This window comes from Anarhichas minor, unplaced genomic scaffold (assembly GCF_050575085.1).
Source record: "Anarhichas minor isolate MPS153535 unplaced genomic scaffold, ASM5057508v1 ptg000123l, whole genome shotgun sequence".
NCBI classification, from domain to species: domain Eukaryota; kingdom Metazoa; phylum Chordata; class Actinopteri; order Perciformes; family Anarhichadidae; genus Anarhichas; species Anarhichas minor.
In genome coordinates, this window is record NW_027466569.1 from 224,358 (window position 1) to 249,464 (window position 25,107).

The window sequence follows — 25,107 nt, forward strand, 5'->3', positions numbered from 1 at the left end:
GAAGACATAAAGAGTTATTATATGAAGAGATCTTTAATAAACCGTCACATGAAGACATAAAGAGTTATTATATGAAGAGATCTTTAATAAACCGTCACATGAAGACATAAAGAGTTATTATATGAAGAGATCTTTAATAAACCGTCACATGAAGATATTCATGACGTCAACATGTTTCCTTCCTCTGAATGGTGGAACTGACCCGCCCTCTTCTCTATAACTTCAGTGTTTTTCCTCGCGCCCATGCGCGCTCACACCACAGAATCCCCACGTGTCCGACAGTCCGTGAAGGCAGCACAGACAGCAGCAGTCTTGACTTTCAGCAGCGGCTAATGAGAGACATCATCTGTGATCCAGTGGAAAAGTCTGACGGGTTAGTCCGAGAGCAGCTGGAGGACGTTTACTGAGAGGAGGAGGAAGAGGAAGAGGAGGAGGAAGAGGAAGAGGAAGAGGAGAGGAGTCGCTGCTTGGCACCAGAGGTAAGGAAACGTTTTCTGTCTTCAGACTTTGTGTCCCCGGTGTTTTCTGTCTGGAGACTTTGTGTCTCCGGTAGCTGACGTGTCCGTCCCCGTGTGTCGGTGAGCGATTGTCCTCTGGATGAACCGACGGTCCAAAGTGTCTCTCGCTGCACATTTGTCTCTTTTCACATGTCCGTCCAGAACTTTCATCGCGTCAAAGCGCTTTTCTTTGCTCAACAAAAGATCCGCGGCCTCACCTGCTCCACGCGCACGTTTAGTGGTTTCTGTCAGTGAGGGCAGAACGTGTTTATTGATGACTGTAGATTTTAACATTATAATATTAATACTGTAATCAGTGAATAATCGACCAATCACTGCGTCTCTACTGAACTCATCAAACACTCAACATATTGAATGCATTAAAATGTAAGGAACTGAAACAATATATTAAATAATATTGTCAGTAATATTATAGTAAGATTGCTGTTTAATTTTCTGTCCAGCAACTAATAAATCAACTAATTGTTGCAGCTGAAATTGTTTTGATCAATTTGCCTCACAGTTCCTCCGTTCATTCATTATTTCAGTCATTTACTATTTATTGCCTCAAAATTCATCAATGTTCCCCTCATTTGCAATGATGAGGAGAAATACCCAGAATGCAGCAGATCAACAGTCACTGGGTGAACTGGTTTCAGGTCTACCGTTGTCCAGAGAGTCTCAATGTGTTTGTTTTCCCAGTTCAGAATGAACCTGCAGGACTTGAAGCATAAGACGGTTAGTAGAGGGGTCCGGTGGTCCAGATGTGTTGAACGTCCAATAAGAGATGAGAAGATACAGATGTGTCAGAGAGGACCAACCCGCTCTGTTACAGTGTTTAGTGTCACAGGGATCTCAGGTGATGGTTCTGATGGCAGAGTGATGAACTGAGTCTAGAGGTTTGAGACTGAAGCAGCAGCGTAATCTCACACTGATAGAAAGACTCCCCATATTTTATATTGACTAATTAAGATTTTCACGTATAATCTTGTCTTTGTGGCGTAGAGTATATCGTCTTTGTGGCGTAGAGTATATCGTCTTTGTGGCGTAGAGTATATCGTCTTTGTGGCGTAGAGTATATCGTCTTTGTGGCGTAGAGTATATAGTATCTCTATCTATCTATAGTCGGTAAACAAAAGAGCTGTCCAACATGACGTCTTCAGACGTCTTGTTCTGTCCGACCAACTGTCAAAAATCATTCAGTTTACGGTGAAACAGAAAATCCTCAAATGTTCAGACTGATTTTGAGAGAATCTGTGAAGAAGAATATGAAACATTGTTGCTTCATAAAGGACAGAATGATCTGTGGATGAATGGAGTAATAAAATCAGCACTGAAGCCGAGCTTTAGACTGTTTAATGCTGCACTAATGAATAAGTATGTTGTATAAGTTAACAGATATACGAGGAGGCTTCTTCTGTCCTGGTCTGTGTTGGTATCCAGCTGTTTAGGATACATGTGATTTTCTCGTGAAGTCCAACGCTGAACCTTCACGTCCTGTTGAGTGTAGAAAGCAGATGTTGTTCTTTAATTAAGCTCCTCCCTGATGAACGTCCTAGACTCAGGATTAAACTAGACGTCCTCATTCTGCTGGAGTTATGTCATTTTCCTGTCCTTGTGAGGACATTTGGGAGACTGACACTCTCCCTGCTTTCGTGTGTGTGTGTGTGTGTGTGTGGGTGGGTGTGGTTGTTCTGCAGGGTGTGTCTGCACAGAGAGAAGACTTTCTATAAATAAACCTGGTTTGGGGTTTAGTCCTTTTCAGATGTTCTACATCAACAAACCTTCAACAGACGGGTCATGTGACCATCTGTAGTTTCCTTTAGCTCATTTAGTTCAGTGTGTTCGGTCAAAGATCTTCTCCTGAGGAGATGAACCACTCTGCTTTCATTCATAACAGCGTCTAGACTAGTGAGGGAGGAGTCACTAGACAGGAAGTGTCAGAATAAAACAGGAAGTAAAAGGTGATCTGATGAGGTCTTTGAGCATCACAACACAACTGGACACCCAGGGTACATCCCAAGTCTCTTATTTGTCATTTCCTCGATCCTCACTCAAACTGGAAGTTGTTCAGCGCCGCATATTGACGGCCGTCCCAAAGCTCTTATTTCTGCTCTGAGGATGGAGGAGCGAGGATGGAGGAGGGAGGAGGGATCTCTGAGGAGCCATGAGCGCGGACCAGGGGGCGTCGTTAGGGGGCGTCAAGCCCCCCTAAAATGTTCTTCAGCCCCCCCAAATAATTTGGCATTATTGGCTTTAAAAAAAAAAAAAAAAATTAAAAAAAAAAAAAATGTATTTTGGTGATGTCATTAAATTAAACTATTGTTTCTCACATGGACAAGTTATTTATAACTCTAACATGCTACATATGTGCGTGCGTTTTGGTTTGTATGTTTTCTCTCCCTTCAAATTACAATCCAACAGCCTATCATCATACTGAACGATATAAAGTTGACACTGTCAGGTCCATTCACCATCCATTGTGTGCGGTCCCTTTAAGAATTAGGATTTGGGAGTGACGCGGATATGAAAGCTAGTTTATCCGTCTTTCCTTTACAAGCAGGAAAATGATTTCTCTTTATTTGAGAAAAGTTCATATTTGTGTTGTCAAATTTCACTATGACCCTCAAATTCTGTCTCTTGTGTTATCGTATACTGCAGTGGTTCCCAAAGTGGGGGTCGCGACCCCTAGGGGGGGCGCGGTGGTACTACAGGGGGGTCGCGGCTTCATCACCAACCCACACACACAGACGCACACATACACCGGTAAAACAATATAAAATAACCGACGTGACATGCACTGTGTTCCAACCACGCCACCAGAGCGGCTCATGTCACAGACCGACTGTGGCAAAACCAGCGAGAGCGAGAGCGAGCGCGCCCGAGCGAGAGAGCGCGAACGAGCGAGGGAGAGAGAGAGTGAGGGAGCGCGAACGAGAGAGAGAGACACAGCGACACAGAGCGAGAAAGATACGGAGCGACAGAGAAAGATAAAGATAAGAGAAGGAAGTATGTACAAAGATGGACAGATTTGTGACTGGTCTAAAGCGCAAATCCGATGGAACTTCTGTTACAGCCGCAACAGGCGACGCGACCACCTCGACAACGCCTCAAACTAAGGTACCTCAGTACCACAGAGGAAGAGCAGTACATTGACATGACATCTGACTCAACAAGGAGACTACAGTTCACATCCAATTCACTGGCTGTGTTTTGGATTGGAGTGGAGAAAGACTACCCACTACTAGGCCAAAGAGCTATGGGCATACTGTTGCCTTTTGCCACATCCTATTTATGTGAAACAGGGTTTTCTGCAGTTGCTGCAATGAAGACCAAATACAGATCAAAGTTGAACATTGAGAATGAACTGAGAGTAGCTATCTCCAACCAGCAACCCCGCTTTGACAAAATCTGTAAAGCAAAGCAAGCCCACACCAGTCACTGATTGATATATATGAATAGGAATATACATAGGAATATGATCACAAAATAATATGGTCCATGTAGACCTGCACACCTTGTTCATAATTGTGTTATTTTATTGTTTGAGAAAACCTGCTGTTCAATGTGAGGAAATACAGTATATGTTGTTTGCACTTTGTTTGAAATTAAGTTAATTGTATTTACAAATTATTTTATATATTTTTTATTTTATATATATTTTATTATTGCTATTTTTTTTCCCAGTTAAACAAACTGAAGAATAAACTGTGAAGTGATATGTACTTATTTTAGAAAGAAATAAAAATATTTTATACAGTTCATGCATTATAATGCAATTCATTAAAAACCAAGAAAAATTTGGGGTCGGGTTGCGGGGGGGGGGGGGGGGGTCGTCCAATGTTCCTATATCATCAAAGGGGGTCTTGACAGAAAAAGTTTGGGAACCACTGGTATACTGAATGCAAGCAAAACTACAGAGCAAAATCACACTCTTTCTGATTGAACCAATCTATGAACTGTCTGAAACAATGGATATCCACGGCCCCAAATGGGCCCCAAAAAAAATTGCCGCACACAAACATACCCCTGCCCTTGGGGCTAAGCCCCCCCTTTCTTTGAATCCTAGAAACGCCCCTGGCGAGGACCCACTAGAACAGACTTCCAGGAAGTGTTTTAACGGCCGACACGCCCCCTCATTGTTCATCAGTCATGTGATTGGACGCTGCAGCCGATCGGATTGATGAGATTTTGTTTCAACATCTGGTTTAAATAAATGTTCATTGTAGTCTGAACAACAAAAGGACCACAAACAACTTTCTACATTTATTAGAAAGATTTGTGTTTTCATGATCTGATGTTTCCCTCAATAACTTTATTATGAGTACAATTAAAGTCAGAGAGAGCTGGAGAGACGAAACACTTTTTACATCATTCCTGAGTGTTTGATGAGTTTTATCATTCAAGAGAAACAATAATCATATTCTGGGTTATTTAATAATGACGTCACAATCTAAATTTCAAAACGTACAGACGCAAATAATTCATAAATAAGACGATTGCATTCCTCCAGTAGAAATGGATCCTGTGCTTAGAAACAGAACACAGGACACAGTTTAACAGACTACAGAGGAAATTGTGAAAAACTGCACATTGAGAGCTTGAAGGCTCTAAACGTGTGTGATTAGAACCAGACGGCTGCAGACTGATTCAGTCCAGCAGGTGGAGCTGTTGGACCAGATCTCCCATGATGCCGCAGGTCATCTGTGTCTGTCTCTCTGTCTGTCTCTTTATCTGTCCTGCTCAATTAATGTATTCAGACGATCAGCTGATCAAATAGAACCATAAAGAATGAAAACATAATTTTCATTCTTTTAATGTTTCTGAGATTTTCATCTCAGAAATGATCCAACATGTCGTCAAAAGTTTTCCATAAAGAATATTTAGACAATTTAAAGGATGTGAGCTCAGTAAGAACACTGAACAGTTTTAATATCGTATAATAATTAAATAATTTCTCAAAGCTCTTTAGCTGGTTTCACTCATTGAAAGATGTATTTCTTCTCTTTAGTGTTTCTGCTGTAGGCTAGCAGTTCTCCTCTGCTCCCAGTCTTTGTGCTAAGCTAGGCTAGCAGTTCTCCTCTGCTCCCAGTCTTTGTGCTAAGCTAGGCTAGCAGTTCTCCCCTGCTCTGTCTTTGTGCTAAGCTAGGCTAGCAGTTCTCCTCTGCTCCCAGTCTTTGTGCTAAGCTAGGCTAGCAGTTCTCCTCTGCTCCCAGTCTTTGTGCTAAGCTAGGCTAGCAGTTCTAAGCAGGCTAAACATATCCAGTCTTCATACTGTCGGAGTCAGAATAACTGTGCAATGCATTTTGGGAATCTGTAAACCACTGAAGCTGTTACTGTGTTCATTCAGTCCCGTGTTACCTGAAGGCATCTTTGGTTCAGTAGCAGCTCCGTCTTCCAACAGTTAAATCTCAAGCTTCATAATTACATGTTTTATTTTGATGATTAATGTCCAAGTCTGTCATATATATATTCAAAATATATATGTAAAAATGTTATATGCCTGTAGTCTACTCTTTAAAATCTTCAGCTGTTTTCAACAATTATATAATGAAAGTGAAGAGAAATCTTCAAATCCTCGTCAATCTAGTCCACTTTGAAGTTCTAGTACATCTTCAGATCTTTAGTCTTTAAACATCTCAAAGTAATTTAACTCTGAAGTCTCTCTCCTTCTGTGATGTCATCAGAGCTCCTCTCTGTTCACAGAGCCGACCGGCCGCGTTCCATTTAGTGCATGTTAGCTGTTGTTAGCTCCGTTAGTTGTTAGCTCCCTTCTTTACTGAACTCTACTGTCTCTTTACTGAACTCTACTGTCTCTTTACTGAACTCTACTGTCTCTTTACTGAACTCTACTGTCTCTTTACTGAACTCTACTGTCTCTTTACTGAGCTCTACCGTCTCTTTACTGAGCTCTACCGTCTCTTTACTGAGCTCTACTGTCTCTTTACTGAACTCTACTGTCTCTTTACTGAACTCTACTGTCTCTTTACTGAACTCTACTGTCTCTTTACTGAGCTCTACCGTCTCTTTACTGAACTCTACTGTCTCTTTACTGAACTCTACTGTCTCTTTACTGAACTCTACTGTCTCTTTACTGAACTCTACTGTCTCTTTACTGAGCTCTACCATCTCTTTACTGAACTCTACCATCTCTTTACTGAGCTCTACCGTCTCTTTACTGAGCTCTACCGTCTCTTTACTGAGCTCTACCGTCTCTTTACTGAGCTCTACCGTCTCTTTACTGAACTCTACTGTCTCTTTACTAAACTCTACCGTCTCTTTACTGAGCTCTACCGTCTCTTTACTGAACTCTACTGTCTCTTTACTGAACTCTACTGTCTCTTTACTGAGCTATACTGTCTCTTTACTGAGCTCTACTGTCTCTTTACTGAGCTCTACCGTCTCTTTACCGAACTCTACCGTCTCTTTACCGAACTCTACCGTCTCTTCACCAAGCTCTACCGTCTCTTTACTGAACTCTACCATCTCTTTACTGAACTCTACCGTCTCTTTACTGAGCTCTACTGTCTCTTTACTGAACTCTACTGTTTCTACATTTGGAGTGTTTCTGTAGCACAATAACCCAACAGAGTGAGACATCTTCTCTCCAGATTATCTGTCTAACGAAGTTTCCTATAACAATCAAAAGTGCTTAAGATAAATAAAGTGTGTATATAATAGAATAAATAAATGTGCATATTTACAGATATAAAAACATACAAACAGAACAGATTTAAATTTCTGTGATTGGAAAGTTATTATGTAAATTAGTTCTGTGAGAATCTGAAAAGCTTCATGTGAAGACTCGGCTGCAGATATTGAACTTTAATAAATGCATCATGGAGTCTCATCATGTTACATCATCGGAGTTTTATCCTCTAGCAACAACAGATGGTCCCAGGTCGGGGGGGGAGAGAGTCTGATTTGTGCTTTATACCAGTCACAAATCTGTCCATCCTGGTCTCTCTCGCTCTCGCTCTCTGATGGAGGTGAAGACCTGCCTCAGCTTTAATCTGCTCATATAGTGTTTTATGCAGAGAGACGCGACCTGCTCGTCCAATCAGAATGCAGCTGAGCTAACGAGGAGCTAACGGACCGGCCGGAGGAAACAAACATGGAGGGAAGTTAACCGTCTCAACAGATGATGTGGCTTTGGACTTTTCCTTTTCTAACGTCGTTGCAGCGTTGTTTGTTTTCTTCTTCGTGGATTCTCGTATCCGATATTTCCTGATTAAAATAAGCGTAACAGCATTTTATGACTTCCTGTTGGAGCTTTCAAAAGTTACTTCTTTGGTGTTTTAACAAATGAAGCTGGAAGTATTTTATTTAGTTTTTTAGTTCAGCTCTGCTTCCTCATCCTAAAAATTGTTTTTCAATTCTTTCTCAAACTAAAATCTAGCCTGAATTTAGCTAAAAATACGTTCTTGGGTTGTTTGTTTATATACATTATATACAAACAAAAATCTAATATTTTCTCTTTTGTTTCACCGATTTCACAAGAAAACAGATTTTTGATTTCAGTGAAATATCAGAGATGAAACTCTGTGTTTTCTTAGTCCAACACAAATCTAAATCTATCTTCTGTTCCATATTTCTCTGCTGTGAGACATTGTAACAATAGAATGAGATCCTGAAGCAGCAGCTGTGACCTCAGAGGGCTTTAAAGTGTCTGGAGTTACACTGAGAAACTGAAGCTGCTGGCTCCGGTTTCCTGTCAAACACCTGGACGGGACAAGGTCCACGGATGTTATCAGCTCTGTGGAAAAGAGCTGTAGCCTGTGAGGGGGCGGGACTCTGTACAGAGGTGAAGCAGGTGAGGAACAAAAGCAAAGAGAGAGAGGATTACACAAACTCAACACAGCAGCAGGATCAGACGGAGCTGCTGAGCTTCAATGTATTTAACACTTGGTCCGGCTTCTTCAGACTGAATTCAAATCTGAGGATGTAAACGAGACACCTGGAGCTCTCACCTGGTCCGGACCCAGCTCCACTTCACCTGGTTGGGTTCAGGTCCGATGGAGCTGAACATCCACCCCGAGCAACCTTCAGTCTGAGCGGTTTCATCGGAGGGGAACCGGACCTGTGGGACGGGGTCATGTACGTCCTGTGCAGCCTGGCGGTCCTGACCCTCCACAGTCTCTTCAAGCACTGGACCAACAAAGCCGTGGAACCCGGAGGACCTCCAGGGGACGGAGGAGTCCCTGAGGTGTGGGGGACGTCCAGGTCCGGAGAAGATTCGGTGAAGGTCTTGGACCGAAGAGGACTGAGGAGCTGCAGGGCTGAAAGGAAGCAGAGGCGAGGAGGAGGCGTACGTAAGCTCCCTGACAGCAGGAAGCGAGTTCAGGTGAGCAGAGGAAGACCAGGTTCAGGCAGAAAGCGCTTGAACAACAGAGTACAAGCAACACGAGAAAACAATGAGCGAGCGAGAAACAATGGTGGAAAGTACATTTAGTATTTCTGTGATCGGTTTTCAACATTATTTTCTATATTTGACAGCTTCAGTTACGGTTTACTTTACGGATTCAAACCTAAAACTACAATTGACCCTTGGCTAAGCCCCGCCCTCCACTGCTACTCCGTCAAGCTGTCAGAGCTACGTTACCATGGAGACCACACTGTCAATAACTGAATGAATATTAGAGAAAGAACCAGAACATCACCACTGTTATAATAAGTGCAGGTCTTTAATGAATGTTTTCTCTGTAGAGGTTCTGAATGGAGGAAGAGTCCTCTACGGTGCTGGAGGTCTTTAATGAATCGTGTCTCTGTAGAGGTTCTGAATGGAGGAAGAGTCCTCTACGGTGCTGGAGGTCTTTAATGAATCGTGTCTCTGTAGAGGTTCTGAATGGAGGAAGAGTCCTCTATGGTGCTGGAGGTCTTTAATGAATCGTGTCTCTGTAGAGGTTCTGAATGGAGGAAGAGTCCTCTATGACGATGGTGCGTTCACAGACTTTGTGTCTGCTGGTTATTGTCGGTTCCTTCCAGTTAAATCTGATGTTTGTGGTTCTTAGCAGCGTTGTTTCTTGTCATCAACAGAGGAATGAGAAGCATCTGATCACATGATGTGAAACATTTACTAGCTGGATTCCTGTTTCATGATGACGTAATGTGGGCGGAGCCTCTGTCAGTGAGATCAGTTATGTAACATCAGATTATCATGTGAAGTTAATCTGACTGTGATCTTTGTATTTCATCAATGACCTTGAATGTCAGGAGTCTGTTTGAAGAAGGATGAGGTTATCATGATGTCATCATTTATTATTACTGCCTTAACTTGTTAACATCTGAATATTTCTGTTGTCCAGCATTGTTTTTTAAACACAGGAAGTGAGTTCATTGTTCATCGAGCTTCGTTTGAACACAGAATCTTTTTCTGCTTTACTCTTCTAATGAACACACACCTGTAAACTGAGACGCGTCACTCATAGTTTAGATCAGTGAACTGAAACACCTGACACCAGTGCTCCCGGTCCAGTGCTCCCGGTCCAGTGCTCCCGGTCCAGTCCTCTCTCTGTCTGTTGGTCTGAGAACAGAGTCAGCTATGAAGAGTATTTAGTCTTAAGATGGCTGAATATTAACAATTAATAAAGGAAACTTTAAACCATAAAAACTCTGAGCTGTGGCTCTGCTGCACCATATTATAATATTATATATTATTATGTGATCTTATGTAAACATATGCCTGCATAGAATATGTTCATTATAGTAAACTAGGCTTTTATTCTTTTAATCAGCTGCACCAGCTTCCTCAGATCTCCTGTTAAACATTATTAAATATAAAATACTATTCATACGATTGCTGCTTATTATTGACTGACACATGTGCAGCCATATTTCCCAGCATGCCCGTCTTATCCTCATTTTAAATTCAATAGTCTCAGTAGTCCGTGCTCTCCATCCTGCATTAGCTCAGATCAACTCAACTCAATTTATTTAGTTTAGCCCAAAATCACAAAAATGTTGTTTTGACAAGAAACGGTGAATAGAAGGCTTCAAAATAAAATGTGCATATATTAAGACCCCCCCCCCCCCCCCCCTTTATGGGCGGGGCCTGCACACTCAAAGGGCTGTCGCATATTTCAGTCGGGGGAGGAGGAGGAGGAGGAGGAGCAGCTCCTCACGCTTCATTTGAGGCTGAAATATTTATCCATCGCTGGGTGAGAGTGGGGGGTGGGAGGAGAGGGGGGGGAGGCGTGACGCTGCAGTGCTGTTGCTAGGGAACAGAGAGGGAGGAAGCGGGGGGGGCGTTGACACTGATCCGGCTGTTTGTGTGTCGCTGTCTGAAGCCGCAGCGAGGAAGAGGAAGAGGAGGAGGATGCAGCGATGAGGAGGACAGCGATGCCTCAGGGAGGGAGGTAAGGACAGACGGACACAAAGAGGGAGCAATGGAGGATAGGGAGCAGGAATCAGACATGTTGAATAGACTCCTCAGTGAGATGGAGGGATGTAACCTGACGATCAGTGTTTCTGATGACCTGAATACGTCGTGTGCTCAGAGGACGGCAGCATTAAGCTTCATTGTTTTTAGGGTTACTTCTGTGTGGACGTCCTGATCATCCTCCTTTTGTCTGGTCACGTCTTCACTCTATTCTTCCTCTTGTGGTCATCATCGTCATCATCATGTACAGTTCATGTCTCTGGTTCACTGAAACACGTTTGTTTCCTCCAAACACCATTTTTAATACCGTTGCTCTTCTTTTAAATGAGATGCTGCTCGTTGTCTCTGTGCTACTAGTTTAGATATAGATATAGATACAGATATAGATATAGATACAGGTATAGATATAGATACAGATATAGATATAGATATAGATATAGATATAGATACAGGTATAGATATAGATACAGGTATAGATATAGATATAGATACAGGTGTATATATATAGATATAGATACAGGTATAGATATAGATATAGATACAGGTATATATATAGATACATATATAGATATAGATACAGGTATAGATATAGATATAGATACAGGTATAGATATAGATACAGGTAAAGATATAGATACAGGTATAGATATAGATACAGGTATAGATATAGATCTAGATACAGGTATAGATATAGATCTAGATACAGGTATAGGTATAGATATAGATACAGGTATAGGTATAGATATAGATACAGGTATAGATATAGATACAGGTATAGGTATAGATATAGATACAGATATAGATACAGGTATAGATATAGATACAGGTAAATATATAGATCTAGATACAGGTATAGATATAGATATAGATACAGGTATAGATATAGATATAGATACAGGTATAGATATAGATATAGATACAGGTATAGATGTAGGTACAGGTAAAGATATAGATACAGGTATAGATATAGATGCAGGTATAGATATAGATATAGATACAGGTATAGATATAGATATAGATACAGGTATAGGTATAGATACAGGTAAATATATAGATATAGATACAGGTATAGATATAGATAGATATACGTAGGTACAGGTATAGATATACGTGGTTATAGGTATAGATACAGGTATAGGTATAGACATAGATGTGTATATCTATAAGTGTTTATATATAGATACATGTATGTCAATACATGTATTCTCACTTCATACTCGTCGTTTGTACACATCATGCTGACTGCTAACTATCCCTGCTAACTATCCCTGCTAACCAGCGGTGGGCCGTCAGGGCCTGCAAAGCCTTCTCTGCTGGCCTAAACAGAATCACAAAGTTATATCTATTTTATAATTTAATATTTGTTCTTAAATACACTACATGTATTATAATTTATAAACATATTTTTCCCATTATCTTATGTTCTCATTGCACAGCTACTGTCTTCCTCAGTTGCTCTGCTTCCAGTGCAGCTTGTTTTAAGTAGAGCTTTTATCCAATCAGATCTCACCTCTGTGTCTCTAGGTAAGAACAGAGACAGAGGCCTGCAGACTCACAAGTGCATCCATGTGCAGTTTAAGTGAATGGGACGATATTGTTGATTGTCATAGTGTTCAACCAATCAGATCTTTAGTTTGACATGTTGGGCGTATTCTTTGACGTGCCGGCACCTGCTAGCCGGCCTATAATGACGTCAGCATTACATGCTGCTCAGTGTCCATGTGCAGCTCTGCCACGAGGTGCAGAGTGTGCTGTGATTGGTCAGTGGGCGAGCACGTGACTATCGTGAAACGAAACTTAACAGCAGAGTCATGTCGGGTAGTGAATCACATCACGTGATGCAGCTCAGCCAATCAAATATGGGCATTCTGACTGAGTGAGATGTACCACACACTATGACACAGGGGGCTGAGACGAGGAAAGAGTTTGCAGAGCAGTACGTTCAATGTTCAAGTTGTGAAAGTCAAATCATAAGGCGATCTCTTTGGGCCGCGGCTTGTCATTAAGGAGTGAAGGTGGGTCCCACAGCCAGACCAGCTGAGAACCACTGTCCTCCATGAGCGCAGAAAACATATCTTCCTGAAATTAAACTTCTGCATTTTCCAAATGCTCTAGTACGATTCAAACGTATTGTAAGCCTCGTACCAAACGGTTTAATACGAATACGTACATAGATACAGCCTTAGAAACTAATAATAGCTGTGGCGCCATCATGTGGTTATAAGGTGGTATTTCAGCAGCAGGACAGCAGTGAAGGCCCAGGTATAAAATGCACGGCCCACCACTGCTGCTAACTATCCCGGCTAACTATCCCGGCAGCCGGGCGGCTTGTTAAACGAGGCACCACTCTGGTGTGTTAACGGTTAACAGCTTTGACCTCTGATGGTTGAGGTTAGTTTGTGACCCTGAAGAGGTCACCACAGTTTAGTTATTGTAACTTTTGGTTTAACCGTTCAAACCCAACCAGTCGGATATCATTAAAACAAAATCTATTTTGTATGCAGGGTCATATTTCCATTCTGACACGTTCATTATCACACAAACTGAAGGCCACAAGACCAAAGAGAACCTTGTGGATTTGACACACTTTCTGCTCCTTTCAGTTTTAGCTCTAATGCTCTAATGCTGTGTGTGTGTGTGTGTGTGTGTGTGTGTGTGTGTGTGTGTGTGTGTGTGTGTGTGTGTGTGTGTGTGTGTGTGTGTGTGTGTGTGTGTGTGTGTGTGTGTGTGTGTGTGTGTGTGTGTGTGTGTGTGTGTGTGTGTGTGTGTGTGTGTGTGTGTGTGTGTGTGTGTGTGTGTGTGTGTGTGTGTGTGTGTGTGTGTGTGTGTGTGTGCGCGCGCGCTGCAGCCGGTCCAGCGGTCCAGCGCTCTGCACAGCCCGGTGGTCATGTTCAGTACAAGAAAGACCTGGGATCTTGGCCACGCCCCCTGCCTGCAGGAACTCTGGAAAAAAGACATCTCATTGGACGGTGAGTCAGACGTCTGTCGCAGAGGGGGAGGGGCCTTTTAAAGCCTGTGTGTGTGTATGAGAGAGGTGAGTCATACCTGTAGTAATGGAGCTCCACACTGAGAAGAAGCAGGGAAACCTGAGTGTGGTAATGCAGACAAACAGGTGAGCAGATAAAGTCACTTGAACTAATTCACGTTTGATGACTGTGTGATCGTTTTACAGATCAGGAGACGACAGGTTCACAACAGTGTTTCTGCTGTAGACTTTCCTTTCTTCAGCTCATTTGTTATTGGAGCTATTTGGCTTTCTTTATTTACTGTTTTACTTGAAAGATAATTTCCTTACCAGCGTTTATATCGGGGATTAAAACGTTCTGGTTTGTTTAGACAAAAACTACTGACAACTTTCACCCTTTCTTAGTGTGTTTTCACTTCATGAAAGTTAATTGTAACATTTCGGTCGCCTAAAAAAATGTGTTTTCAGCATTCGGTTGTACTTCGCTCCTGTAACTTCTGGTTGCAAAAAACCAAGATGGCGACGACCAAAAACCAAGATGGCTACGGCCAAAAAGCATAACTTGAGTTATCAAAACGTCCATCCACAAACCGATGATGACGTCATAGTGACTACATCAATATACAGTCTATGGGTTCTTTATCCAGCCTTGATTGATTTGAGAGTTAGTGATTATCTTTGATCGTCCATCTTTAGTTAGTAGAGTCCAAAGAGACTTCTGATTATCTGTCCTGAAGCACAAACAGAAGAGTGACAGAGAGAAGCTGTCAGAAAAAACATAGTATTTTAATAAAAATACTTGCACTAGCACTAAATCCTGATTGTAAGAAGTGTGTTTGGATCTGTGTGTCCAGAGTTTTTGCAAGTCTCAACATTTACTGTGATCTAGAAAAAGCAAACACTCAGCGTTTTCGTGTGTGTGTGCCAGTAATCCTGTCGGTGTGAACAGTAAGAATACTGTGTGTGACTTAAGTCTGTTTAATGCTCAGATTTCCCCACAAAGTGCAGCTTGTTCTCAGGTTGATAAGATTTGTGTGAGCGCACACACAGAGTTCCAGCAGGTTAATGTGTCGGTGGCTGTTATCAGATCTTATCTGGTCGGACTGGTTTCCATGGTATTCAGGAGGAGTGCAGGTTTACTCAGGAACACTTCTGATTTCAAAAACAAAAAGTAGGTTATTTCTTGTTTTGCAATGACCTCAATAATCACCAGATTAACATTTTGTCTCACACAAACTCTCTCCAGGAGAGTTTCACCACAACCAAAAACCAAAGGAGTTCAATCAGCGGATAATGTCACCAACCTTTATCTGATCAGAGCGGTCAAGTTTGAGATGATTTGTAATTCGTGTTGACGCTGTTGTTTGTACAGGTGACGTAGCTCCGCTGGTTTCTAATTTTACAGGTGACGTCGCTCCACTGGTTTATGGTTGTACAGGTGACGTAGCTCCGCTGGTTTATGGTTGTACAGGTGACGTAGCTCCGCTGGTTTATGGTTGTACAGGTGACGTAGCTCCGCTGGTTTATGGTTGGACAGGTGGCATAGCTGCGCTGGTTGATGGTTGGACAGGTGACGTAGCTGCGCTGGTTTATGGTTGTACAGGCGACGTAGCTCCGCTGGTTTTATGGTTGCACAGGTGACGTAGCTCCGCTGGTTTTATGGTTGCACAGGTGACGTAGCTCCGCTGGTTTTATGGTTGCACAGGTGACGTAGCTCCGCTGGTTTTATGGTTGCACAGGTGACGTAGCTTCGCTGGTTTTATGGTTACACAGGTGACGTAGCTCCGCTGGTTTTATGGTTGCACAGGTGACGTAGCTCCGCTGGTTTATGGTTGCACAGGTGACGTAGCTCCGCTGGTTTATGGTTGCACAGGCGACGTAGCTCCGCTGGTTTATAGTTGCACAGGCGACGTAGCTCCGCTGGTTTTATGGTTGCACTGGTGACGTAGCTCCGCTGGGTTTATGGTTGCACAGGTGACGTAGTTCCGCTGGTTTTATGGTTGCACAGGTGACCTAGCTCCGCTGGTTTTATGGTTGCACAGGTGACGTAGCTCCGCTGGCTTTATGGTTCATCATAACATGACGTCGCTCCGCTTCACTTTGTGTAAAAACCCAAATAGACCAAACTTGACTCTGTTTGTCCCTCCTGTGTGCCCGTAGCCAGCTCAGTGGACTTCCTGATGAGTGATGGTGAAGACGAAGGCTCCTTCCTGTCTCTGCCCACCGCCGCCTTCTCACACCGCCCGTCTCTGAGCACAGAGCTGTCCGAAACAAGCGCACCTAGCCAACAGCAGCTCATCCAGGTAACTCTGTGTGTGTGTGTGTGTGTGTGTGTGTGTGTGTGTGTGTGTGTGTGTGTGTGTGTGTGTGTGTGTGTGTGTGTGTGTGTGTGTGTGCGCAGTGACAAACTGCTGACATTGACAACTTTGTTTACACCTCTGGGACACTTCCTATCCACCTGCTCATCATATCTGTGACATCACTGATGATCCACTTTGATGTTTTAGTTACTTTGCATGTTGTTCATCACACACACGCACACAGCTACAGCAGCGTTGTTCATGTGTGTGTGTGTGTTCAGGCTCTACAGGACAAAGTGTGTGACTTTCAGGCTCGTCTTCGGTCTGAAGAAGTCTCCCGTCACCTGCTGCTCCAGCAGCTAAAGGAGCGGAGCATCCAGGAGGAGGCGTGTCTTCAGCGGCGGTCCAAGGACAGAGCTCAAGGTATCGCTGAGGATGATGATGGTCAGATCAGTGTGAATCTGTCCATGTGGTCTGATGTGGTCCACCGTCAAACAGGAAATCATCTCCACATAAAACAACTAATGATTAAAATACAGAAAGAAATATTTTACAACGATTCACTCATTGAAACATTTTATAGAAGAGCTGAACCTCAAACCACTTTTCATAGAAAACCAGTTTAGAATATAATAGTTAAATATCATGGTGACTGCCCTCTGCTGGTTGGTGTAGGTGTGAGGGTCTTACAGCTGTCAGATCGTCTCCGCTGTCCAGAAGAAGAGCAGCTGGTTACTCGGCTGCGCACACAGGTATGTTTACAGGACACACATCACGCCTGTACAGCTGCTGACAGAATCTGTGTTCAGTGACGTGTTTGAACTTTGCTGCTTCCTACATTTCATTTCTTTACAATGACTGAAAATAAAGAAAACAAATCGTAAATCTGTGAAATGTTTTTCCACTGACAAAAAATTGGCAGTTGGATTTGAAAATATGAGAAAAATGAGGAGATTGTACGAAGAGCTGACATGTTGAGTTGTTTTTAAGGTGGAGGAGCTGGAGGAGAAGCTGTCAGATCAGACTCGGGTGGTGGAGAGACTTCGCTCTGAACTGGTGAGACCACATTCCTGAAGAACCGTGGGAACACACCTATACAGACACACACAGAGGTAAGACAAGACCGAACGTTATACATTGAGGTGTGTGTGTGTGTGTGTGTGTGTGTGTGTGTGTGTGTGTGTGTGTGTGTGTGTGTGTGTGTGTGTGTGTGTGTGTGTGTGTGTGTGTGTGTGTGTGTGTGTGTGTGTGTGTGTGTGTGTGTGTGTGTGTGTGTGCGTGTGCGTGCTCTAGGGGGCGACAGACCTGGAGAAGCAGCTGGAGCTGCTGTTGGTGGAGAACCAGCATCTGAAACAGGAGCTGAAGTCATGCAGGAGCTCAGAGCTTCAGAGCCTCGGCGCTGCTGCCGAGAACTGCAGCCACTGCCCCCACAGACAGGTAGATGTACAGAGAGACGGGTAGATGTACTGACGGACAGGTGGATGTACACTATTCATTCAGCTGTCTCAGGTATAAATGTCATCCCTGCGTCCTACAGGACGTGGAGTCCCTCCAAAGACAGGTGTCTCTCTGGGAGAACCAGGCCCGGCAGAGGGAGCGACGGCTGGTCGAGCTGGAGCCAGAGCTGCTGGAGAAAACCTCCAGAGTGGAGAGTCTCCGCCGGCAGCTGGAGGAGTCGAGGAGGCAGCTGGAGGAGTCGAGGATGCAGCTGGAGGAGTCGAGGAGGAGGCAGGAGGAGGCCGAGAGGAAACTCTCCCTCCGACTACGGGAGTGTGAGGAGGAGCTCACCAGGCAGGCCAGAGTCCAGGTGAGGAGACACCGGTCAGACTGTGACATCTAATACGTGTTGGTCGTTTTGGTTCCTCAGTACGTGCCTCAGACGGTGGAGGTGGACTCAGCTGGTTCTCTGACTAACACGTGTCCGTTGTGGTTTTTGGTTCCTCAGTACGTGACTCAGACGGTGGAGGTGGACTCAGCTGACTCTCTGAGAGCTATGGCTGAGCTGCAGACGAAGAACGCCGGCCTTCAGGAGCAGCTGTGTGTTCAGAGGACACTGCTGAGAGAGCTGGAGAACCAGCTGCACGAGTCACAGAGGATCTGCGCTCAGCTCAGGACGCAGGTAACATCTGGAGGAGCTGAGACCTTCTACTTACCCGTCTGCTGCTCTGTCTGCTGTTTGCTGTTATTGAGGTCCAACAAGTCCCCAATCAGAAGCCCCATGTCGATGTGTCCTTGAGCAAGACAGTTAACCCAAGTTGTTCCTAGAGGCTGTTATGAACGGATGTGAATGAGACCTAGTTTAGTGCTAATGGGGAGTAGGTTGATCTGAAGTATGAAGAAGAAAAGGTGCAGTCGATCCTCTAACCTTTGTCGTCTCTGTGGCTCCTCTGTGACCAGATCCTGGTCTATGAAGGAGAGATGGAGCGAGCTCAGGGTCAGCTGGAGGTGGAGATGCAGAACCTGGAGGAGGAGAAGAACCGTGTGATTGAGGAGGCGTTCGTCAGAGCCGAGAGCGAAATGAAGGCCGTGCACGAGAACCTGGCGGGTCTGACTCTGCTTCCTGTTCTGGTGTTCTGGTTCTGGTTGTGGACTCTGTGGACTGGTGATCACAGTGTTTTGTGTTGTCGTGTTTCAGGTGTGCGGATGAACCTGTTGAGTCTGCAGCCGGCCCTCCGGACCCTCACCTGTGACTACAACTGTCTGAAGAGGCAGGTCCAGGAGTTCCCCTTCATGCTGGACAAAGCTATCACTGAGGCCAAGCAGGAGGTGATGTCTCTCTCTGTCCTTTGTTTGTCCTCTGTCTGTGTTCCGTCTCTCCTCTCTCTGTCCTCTCTTCTCTCTCTCTGTCCTCTCTCTGTCCTCCATCAACTGGACTACATTTATAGTCTAACATTTGTCTCAGATCTGCCAGGTGATCAGCGAGGTGAGCTCCACCAATCAGGAGCTTCTGTGTAAATACAAGAGAGAGATGAACCTGAGGAAGAAATGTCACAACGAGCTGGTTCGACTCAAAGGTCTGAACCAACTTCATCATTCTGATTATTGCCTCGTCTTAAATGTGTCCTCTGTGTCCCATAGAGAGACTGTCCTCTGTGTGTCCCATAGACAGACTGTCCTCTGTGTCCTGTAGAGACACTGTCCTCTGTGTCCCGGCTTTAGTGTGAACAGGAGGATGTATGTGAATGGGTAAGAATGTTAGAGAGACTGTCCTCTGTGTGTCCCATAGAGAGACTTCCTCTGTGTGACCCGTAGAGAGACTGTCCTCTGTGTGACCCGTAGAGAGACTGTCCTCTGTGTCCCGTAGAGAGACTGTTCTCTGTGTCCCGTAGAGGGACTGTCCTCTGTGTCCCGTACAGAGACTGTTCTCTGTGTGTCCTGTAGAGAGACTGTCCTCTGTGTGTCCCGTAGAGAGACTGTCCTCTGTGTGTCCCGTAGAGAGACTGTCCTCTGTGTGTCCCGTAGAGAGACTGTCCTCTGTGTGTCCCGTAGACAGACTGTCCTGTGTCCCAGCTTTAGTTTTACCAGAAGGACGTCATGTGTCCCTGCTCCCTGTCTCCCAGGTAACATCCGTGTCTTCTGCCGCGTCCGTCCCGCCAGTCTCGAGGTGCAGGACTCCGCCGACTCCAAAAACATGCTGAGCTTCGACTCGGAGGACGACGCCGTCCTCTACCTGTCCAACAAGGGCAAAATGATGACCTTTGACCTGGACAGAGTCTTCCCTCCTAAGGCCACACAGGAAGAGGTACAAGAGGCTAAAACTGATCCTGATCCTCTTCAGAGGGACTCTGTCTAAGTAGTGTCCTCCTCTCTGATTGGTCCACCAGGTGTTTCAGGAGGTCCAATCTCTGGTCACTTCCTGTATCGACGGCTTTAACGTCTGCATCTTCGCCTACGGACAGACGGGCTCGGGGAAGACGTTCACCATGGAGGTATGGTCATGTGTCTCTGAGGTGGGACCAGGACCAGGACTTGGTTCTGGATCATAACCACAGGTCTGTGTGTGTCCAGGGCGCCGTGGACAACCCTGGCATTAACCAGAGAGCGCTGCGCCTGCTGTTCTCCGAGGTGACAGACAAAGCTCCAGACTGGGACTACAGGATCTCTGTCAGCATGGTGGAGATCTACAACGAGACCCTAAGGTGAGCAGACCAGGTCCCTGATCTGATTCGAGACCAGTGGTTCAGACGAGAACCTGGTGGTCCAGCCAGAACCAATTGTCTGAACCAGTGTAGTAACAGTACTACTTGTACAGTACTTTATGTTGAGTATATCCTGTACTGCACTATATATAGATTTGTACTTGTATAGATCTTTTCTAGTCTTTTGACCACTGAAATGGCTTTAACACTACATGTCATTCATATCCATTCATATCCATTCATATCCATTCACATCCATTCACATCCATTCATACACTGGTGGCAGGAGGCTTCCATCAGGACTAACTAACATTCTTGCCCCCTGAGCCACAGTACATCATAGGCTGTACATGATATACTCTATATAAAGTACAGTACATCATGTTCTCAATAAGATGTCCTCTATATAAAGTACAATACATGATATGCTCTGTATGTTGTACTGTACATGGTGTACTCTATATAAAGTACTGTGCATGGTGTACTCTGTATAAAGTACTGTACATGGTGTACTCTGTATGCTGTACTCTGTATAAAGTACTGGACATGATGTACTGATGATGTTTTGTAATAGAACATCTGTATAAAGGACTCATGTGGACTCGGTCCAGAACTCTGAGACCTGGTCTCAGATTATCAGGAACCACAAATATAGAATGTAAACAAAGATCACATGACCTGAGCCTGCTATGTGTTTAAGCCCTGAGTCGAGTCTGCAGGTTGTAAAGGTCTCTGTTGTCGATCAGGAACCTGCTGGGGGAGAATCCCTCCGACAAGCTGGACATCAAGATGAACCCCGATGGCAGCGGACAGCTCTACGTCCCCGGACTGACCGAGATCACTGTCCAGAGCCCCGAGGACATCAACAGGGTGAGGACTTCCTACTGTGCGCGTCCTTTCAGTGTAAAACGCCTCCAGTCAGCTGCTGGTCTCTGCTTTCTGTATGCAGCTGTATTTTACTGTGAAGTTCATTCTTGACCCTGTTTAACAGAACCAGACTTTTAAACATTTAAAAAACATGTTTCAGGTGTTTGAGTTGGGTTTCATGAACAGAGCGACGGCCTGCACCAACCTCAACGAGCACAGCTCTCGTTCTCACGCTCTGCTCATCATCACCGTGTCTGGAGTCAACTCTGCTACTGGGAACCGCACACAAGGTACACGCACACACACACACTAGGTACACGCACACACTAGGTACACGCACACACACACACTAGGTACACGCACACACACACACACTAGGTACACGCACACACACACACACACTAGGTACACGCACACACACACACTAGGTACACGCACACACACACACTAGGTACACGCACACACACACACACTAGGTACACGCACACACACACACTAGGTACACGCACACACACACACACTAGGTACACGCACACACACACACACTAGGTACACGCGCACACACACACACTAGGTACACGCACACACACACACTAGGTACACGCACACACACACACTAGGTACACGCACACACACACACTAGGTACACGCGCACACACACACACTAGGTACACGCCCACACACACACACTAGGTACACGCACACACACACACTAGGTACACGCGCACACACACACACTAGGTACACGCCCACACACACACACTAGGTACACGCACACACACACACTAGGTACACGCGCACACACACACACTAGGTACACGCCCACACACACTAGGAACACGCACACACACACACACACACACTAGGTGCACGCACACACACACACACACTAGGTACACGCACACACACACAAGGTACACGCACACACACACACTAGGTACACGCACACACACACACACTAGGTACACGCGCACACACACACACACTAGGTACACGCGCACACACACACACTAGGTACACGCGCACACACACACACACTAGGTACACGCACACACACACACACACACTAGGTACACGCGCACACACACACACTAGGTACACGCGCACACACACACACTAGGTACACGCGCACACACACACACACACTAGGTACGCGCGCACACACACACACACTAGGTACACGCGCACACACACACACTAGGTACACGCACACACACACACACTAGGTACACGCACACACACACACACACTAGGTACACGCACACACACAAGGTACACGCACACACACACACTAGGTACACGCACACACACACACTAGGTACACGCGCACACACACACGCACACTAGGTACACGCGCACACACACACACTAGGTACACGCGCACACACACACACTAGGTACACGCGCACACACACACACACTAGGTACACGCGCACACACACACACACACGGTACACGCACACACACACACACACACTAGGTACACGCACACACACACACACACTAGGTACACACACACACACACTAGGTACACGTACACGCACACACACACACACTAGGTACACACACACACTAGGTACACACACACACTAGGTACACGCACACACACTAGGTACACGCACACACACTAGGTACACGCACACACACAAGGTACACGCACACACACACACACAACGTACACGCACACACACAAACACAAGGTACACGCACACACACACACAAGGTACACGCACACACACACAAGGTACACGCACACACACACACAAGGTACACGCACGCACACACTAGGTAAACACGCACACACACACACACTAGGTACACGCACGCACACACTAGGTACGCGCACGCACACACTAGGTACACTCACGCACACACACTAGGTACACGCACGCACACACACTAGGTACACGCATGCACACACACTAGGTACACGCATGCACACACACTAGGTACACGCACACACACACACTAGGTACACACATACACACACAAGGTACACACACACACAAGGCACACACACAGCATCAGAAAACCTAACACTGCACTCAGAGACTGATGTGGACATTGATCACCATGTAAACGGTGATGTCATCCGAGTGAAGAGTGACACCAGAACAGAACCTTGTGGTTCCTCCTGGTGAACATGAGCAGCTTGTTTTTAGACCTAGTTGTTACAGAGACTTGACGGTCTACAGACAGACGGGGGTCTCTGCTGGTCCTGAGGGTTTCTGGTGTGTCTGGTTTACAGGTAAGCTGAACCTGGTGGACCTGGCGGGCTCTGAGAGGATCGGGCGGTCGGGGGCGGAGGGCAGTCGCCTCAGAGAAGCTCAGTGCATCAACAAGTCTCTGTCGGCGCTCGGTGATGTCATCAACGCGCTGCGGGGCCGACACGCTCACGTCCCCTTCAGGAACTCACGCCTCACATACCTGCTGCAGGACTCTCTGAACGGGGACAGCAAGACGCTCATGATGGTCCAGGTGAGACCACATCAGACCAGAAGAACTATGTTCTTCATTACATAGACCTGCAGAGAGTCGTCGCATAGACCTGCAGAGAGTCGTCGCATAGACCTGCAGAGAGTCGTCGCATAGACCTGCAGAGAGTCGTCGCATAGACCTGCAGACAGTCGTCGCATAGACCTGCAGATAGTCGTCGCATAGACCTGCAGACAGTCGTTACATAGACCTTAAACTACAAGAATATAAGTCAGAGCTTTAATAAAAGTCTTCAGTCTGATTTAATTATGTGTGTATGTGTATATATACATGTATATATACATGTATATGTATATATACATGTATATGTATATATACATGTATATGTATATATACATGTATATGTATATATACATGTATATGTATATATACATGTATATGTATATATACATGTATATGTATATATACATGTATATGTATGTATATGTATATATACATGTATATGTATATATACATGTATATGTATATATACATGTATATGTATATATACATGTATATGTATATATACATGTATATGTATATATACATGTATATGTACATGTACATGTATATGTACATGTACATGTATATGTACATGTATATGTATATGTACATGTATATGTACATGTATATGTATATGTACATGTATATGTACATGTATATGTATATGTACATGTATATGTACATGTATATGTATATGTACATGTATATGTATATGTATATATACATGTATATGTATATATACATGTATATGTACATATACATATACATGTACATATATATACATGTATATGTATATATACATGTATATGTACATGTACATGTATATATACATGTATATGTACATGTACATGTATATGTACATGTATATGTATATATACATGTATATGTACATGTATATGTATATATACATGTATATGTACATGTACATGTATATGTACATGTATATGTATATATACATGTATATGTACATGTATATGTATATATACATGTATATGTACATGTATATGTATATATACATGTATATGTACATGTATATGTATATGTACATGTATATGTATATGTACATGTATATGTATATATACATGTATATGTACATGTATATGTATATGTACATGTATATGTATATATACATGTATATGTATATGTATATGTATATGTATATGTATATGTACATGTATATGTATATATACATGTATATGTATATATACATGTATATGTATATGTATATGTATATGTATATATATATGTATATGTATATGTATATGTATATATACATGTATATGTATATGTATATGTATATATACATGTATATGTATATATACATGTATATGTATATATATATGTATATATACATGTATATGTATATATACATGTATATGTACATGTATATGTATATATATATGTATATATACATGTATATGTATATGTATATATACATGTATATATGTATATATACATGTATGTATATATGTATATATACATG

The 25,107-nt window shown here is 44.0% G+C and overlaps 1 protein-coding gene across 1 annotated transcript in view; it reads left to right on the plus strand.

The window, feature by feature from the left end:
- Window positions 1–349: 349 nt before the first annotated feature.
- The window catches only part of kifc3 (kinesin family member C3), a 29,084-nt gene continuing 4,326 nt past the window's right edge, over window positions 350–25,107 (plus strand). Inside the window, exons 1-18 of the mRNA XM_076083211.1 lie at window positions 350–479; window positions 13,724–13,844; window positions 16,001–16,143; window positions 16,422–16,563; window positions 16,816–16,892; window positions 17,131–17,196; window positions 17,434–17,577; window positions 17,678–17,947; window positions 18,086–18,259; window positions 18,538–18,685; window positions 18,776–18,906; window positions 19,043–19,154; window positions 19,701–19,882; window positions 19,965–20,069; window positions 20,149–20,279; window positions 21,026–21,149; window positions 21,307–21,436; window positions 23,395–23,624. Coding sequence (XP_075939326.1) covers window positions 13,763–13,844; window positions 16,001–16,143; window positions 16,422–16,563; window positions 16,816–16,892; window positions 17,131–17,196; window positions 17,434–17,577; window positions 17,678–17,947; window positions 18,086–18,259; window positions 18,538–18,685; window positions 18,776–18,906; window positions 19,043–19,154; window positions 19,701–19,882; window positions 19,965–20,069; window positions 20,149–20,279; window positions 21,026–21,149; window positions 21,307–21,436; window positions 23,395–23,624 — 2,391 coding nt within the window. The 5' untranslated portion in view covers window positions 350–479; window positions 13,724–13,762. The remainder of the gene's footprint in view (window positions 480–13,723; window positions 13,845–16,000; window positions 16,144–16,421; window positions 16,564–16,815; window positions 16,893–17,130; window positions 17,197–17,433; window positions 17,578–17,677; window positions 17,948–18,085; window positions 18,260–18,537; window positions 18,686–18,775; window positions 18,907–19,042; window positions 19,155–19,700; window positions 19,883–19,964; window positions 20,070–20,148; window positions 20,280–21,025; window positions 21,150–21,306; window positions 21,437–23,394; window positions 23,625–25,107) is intronic.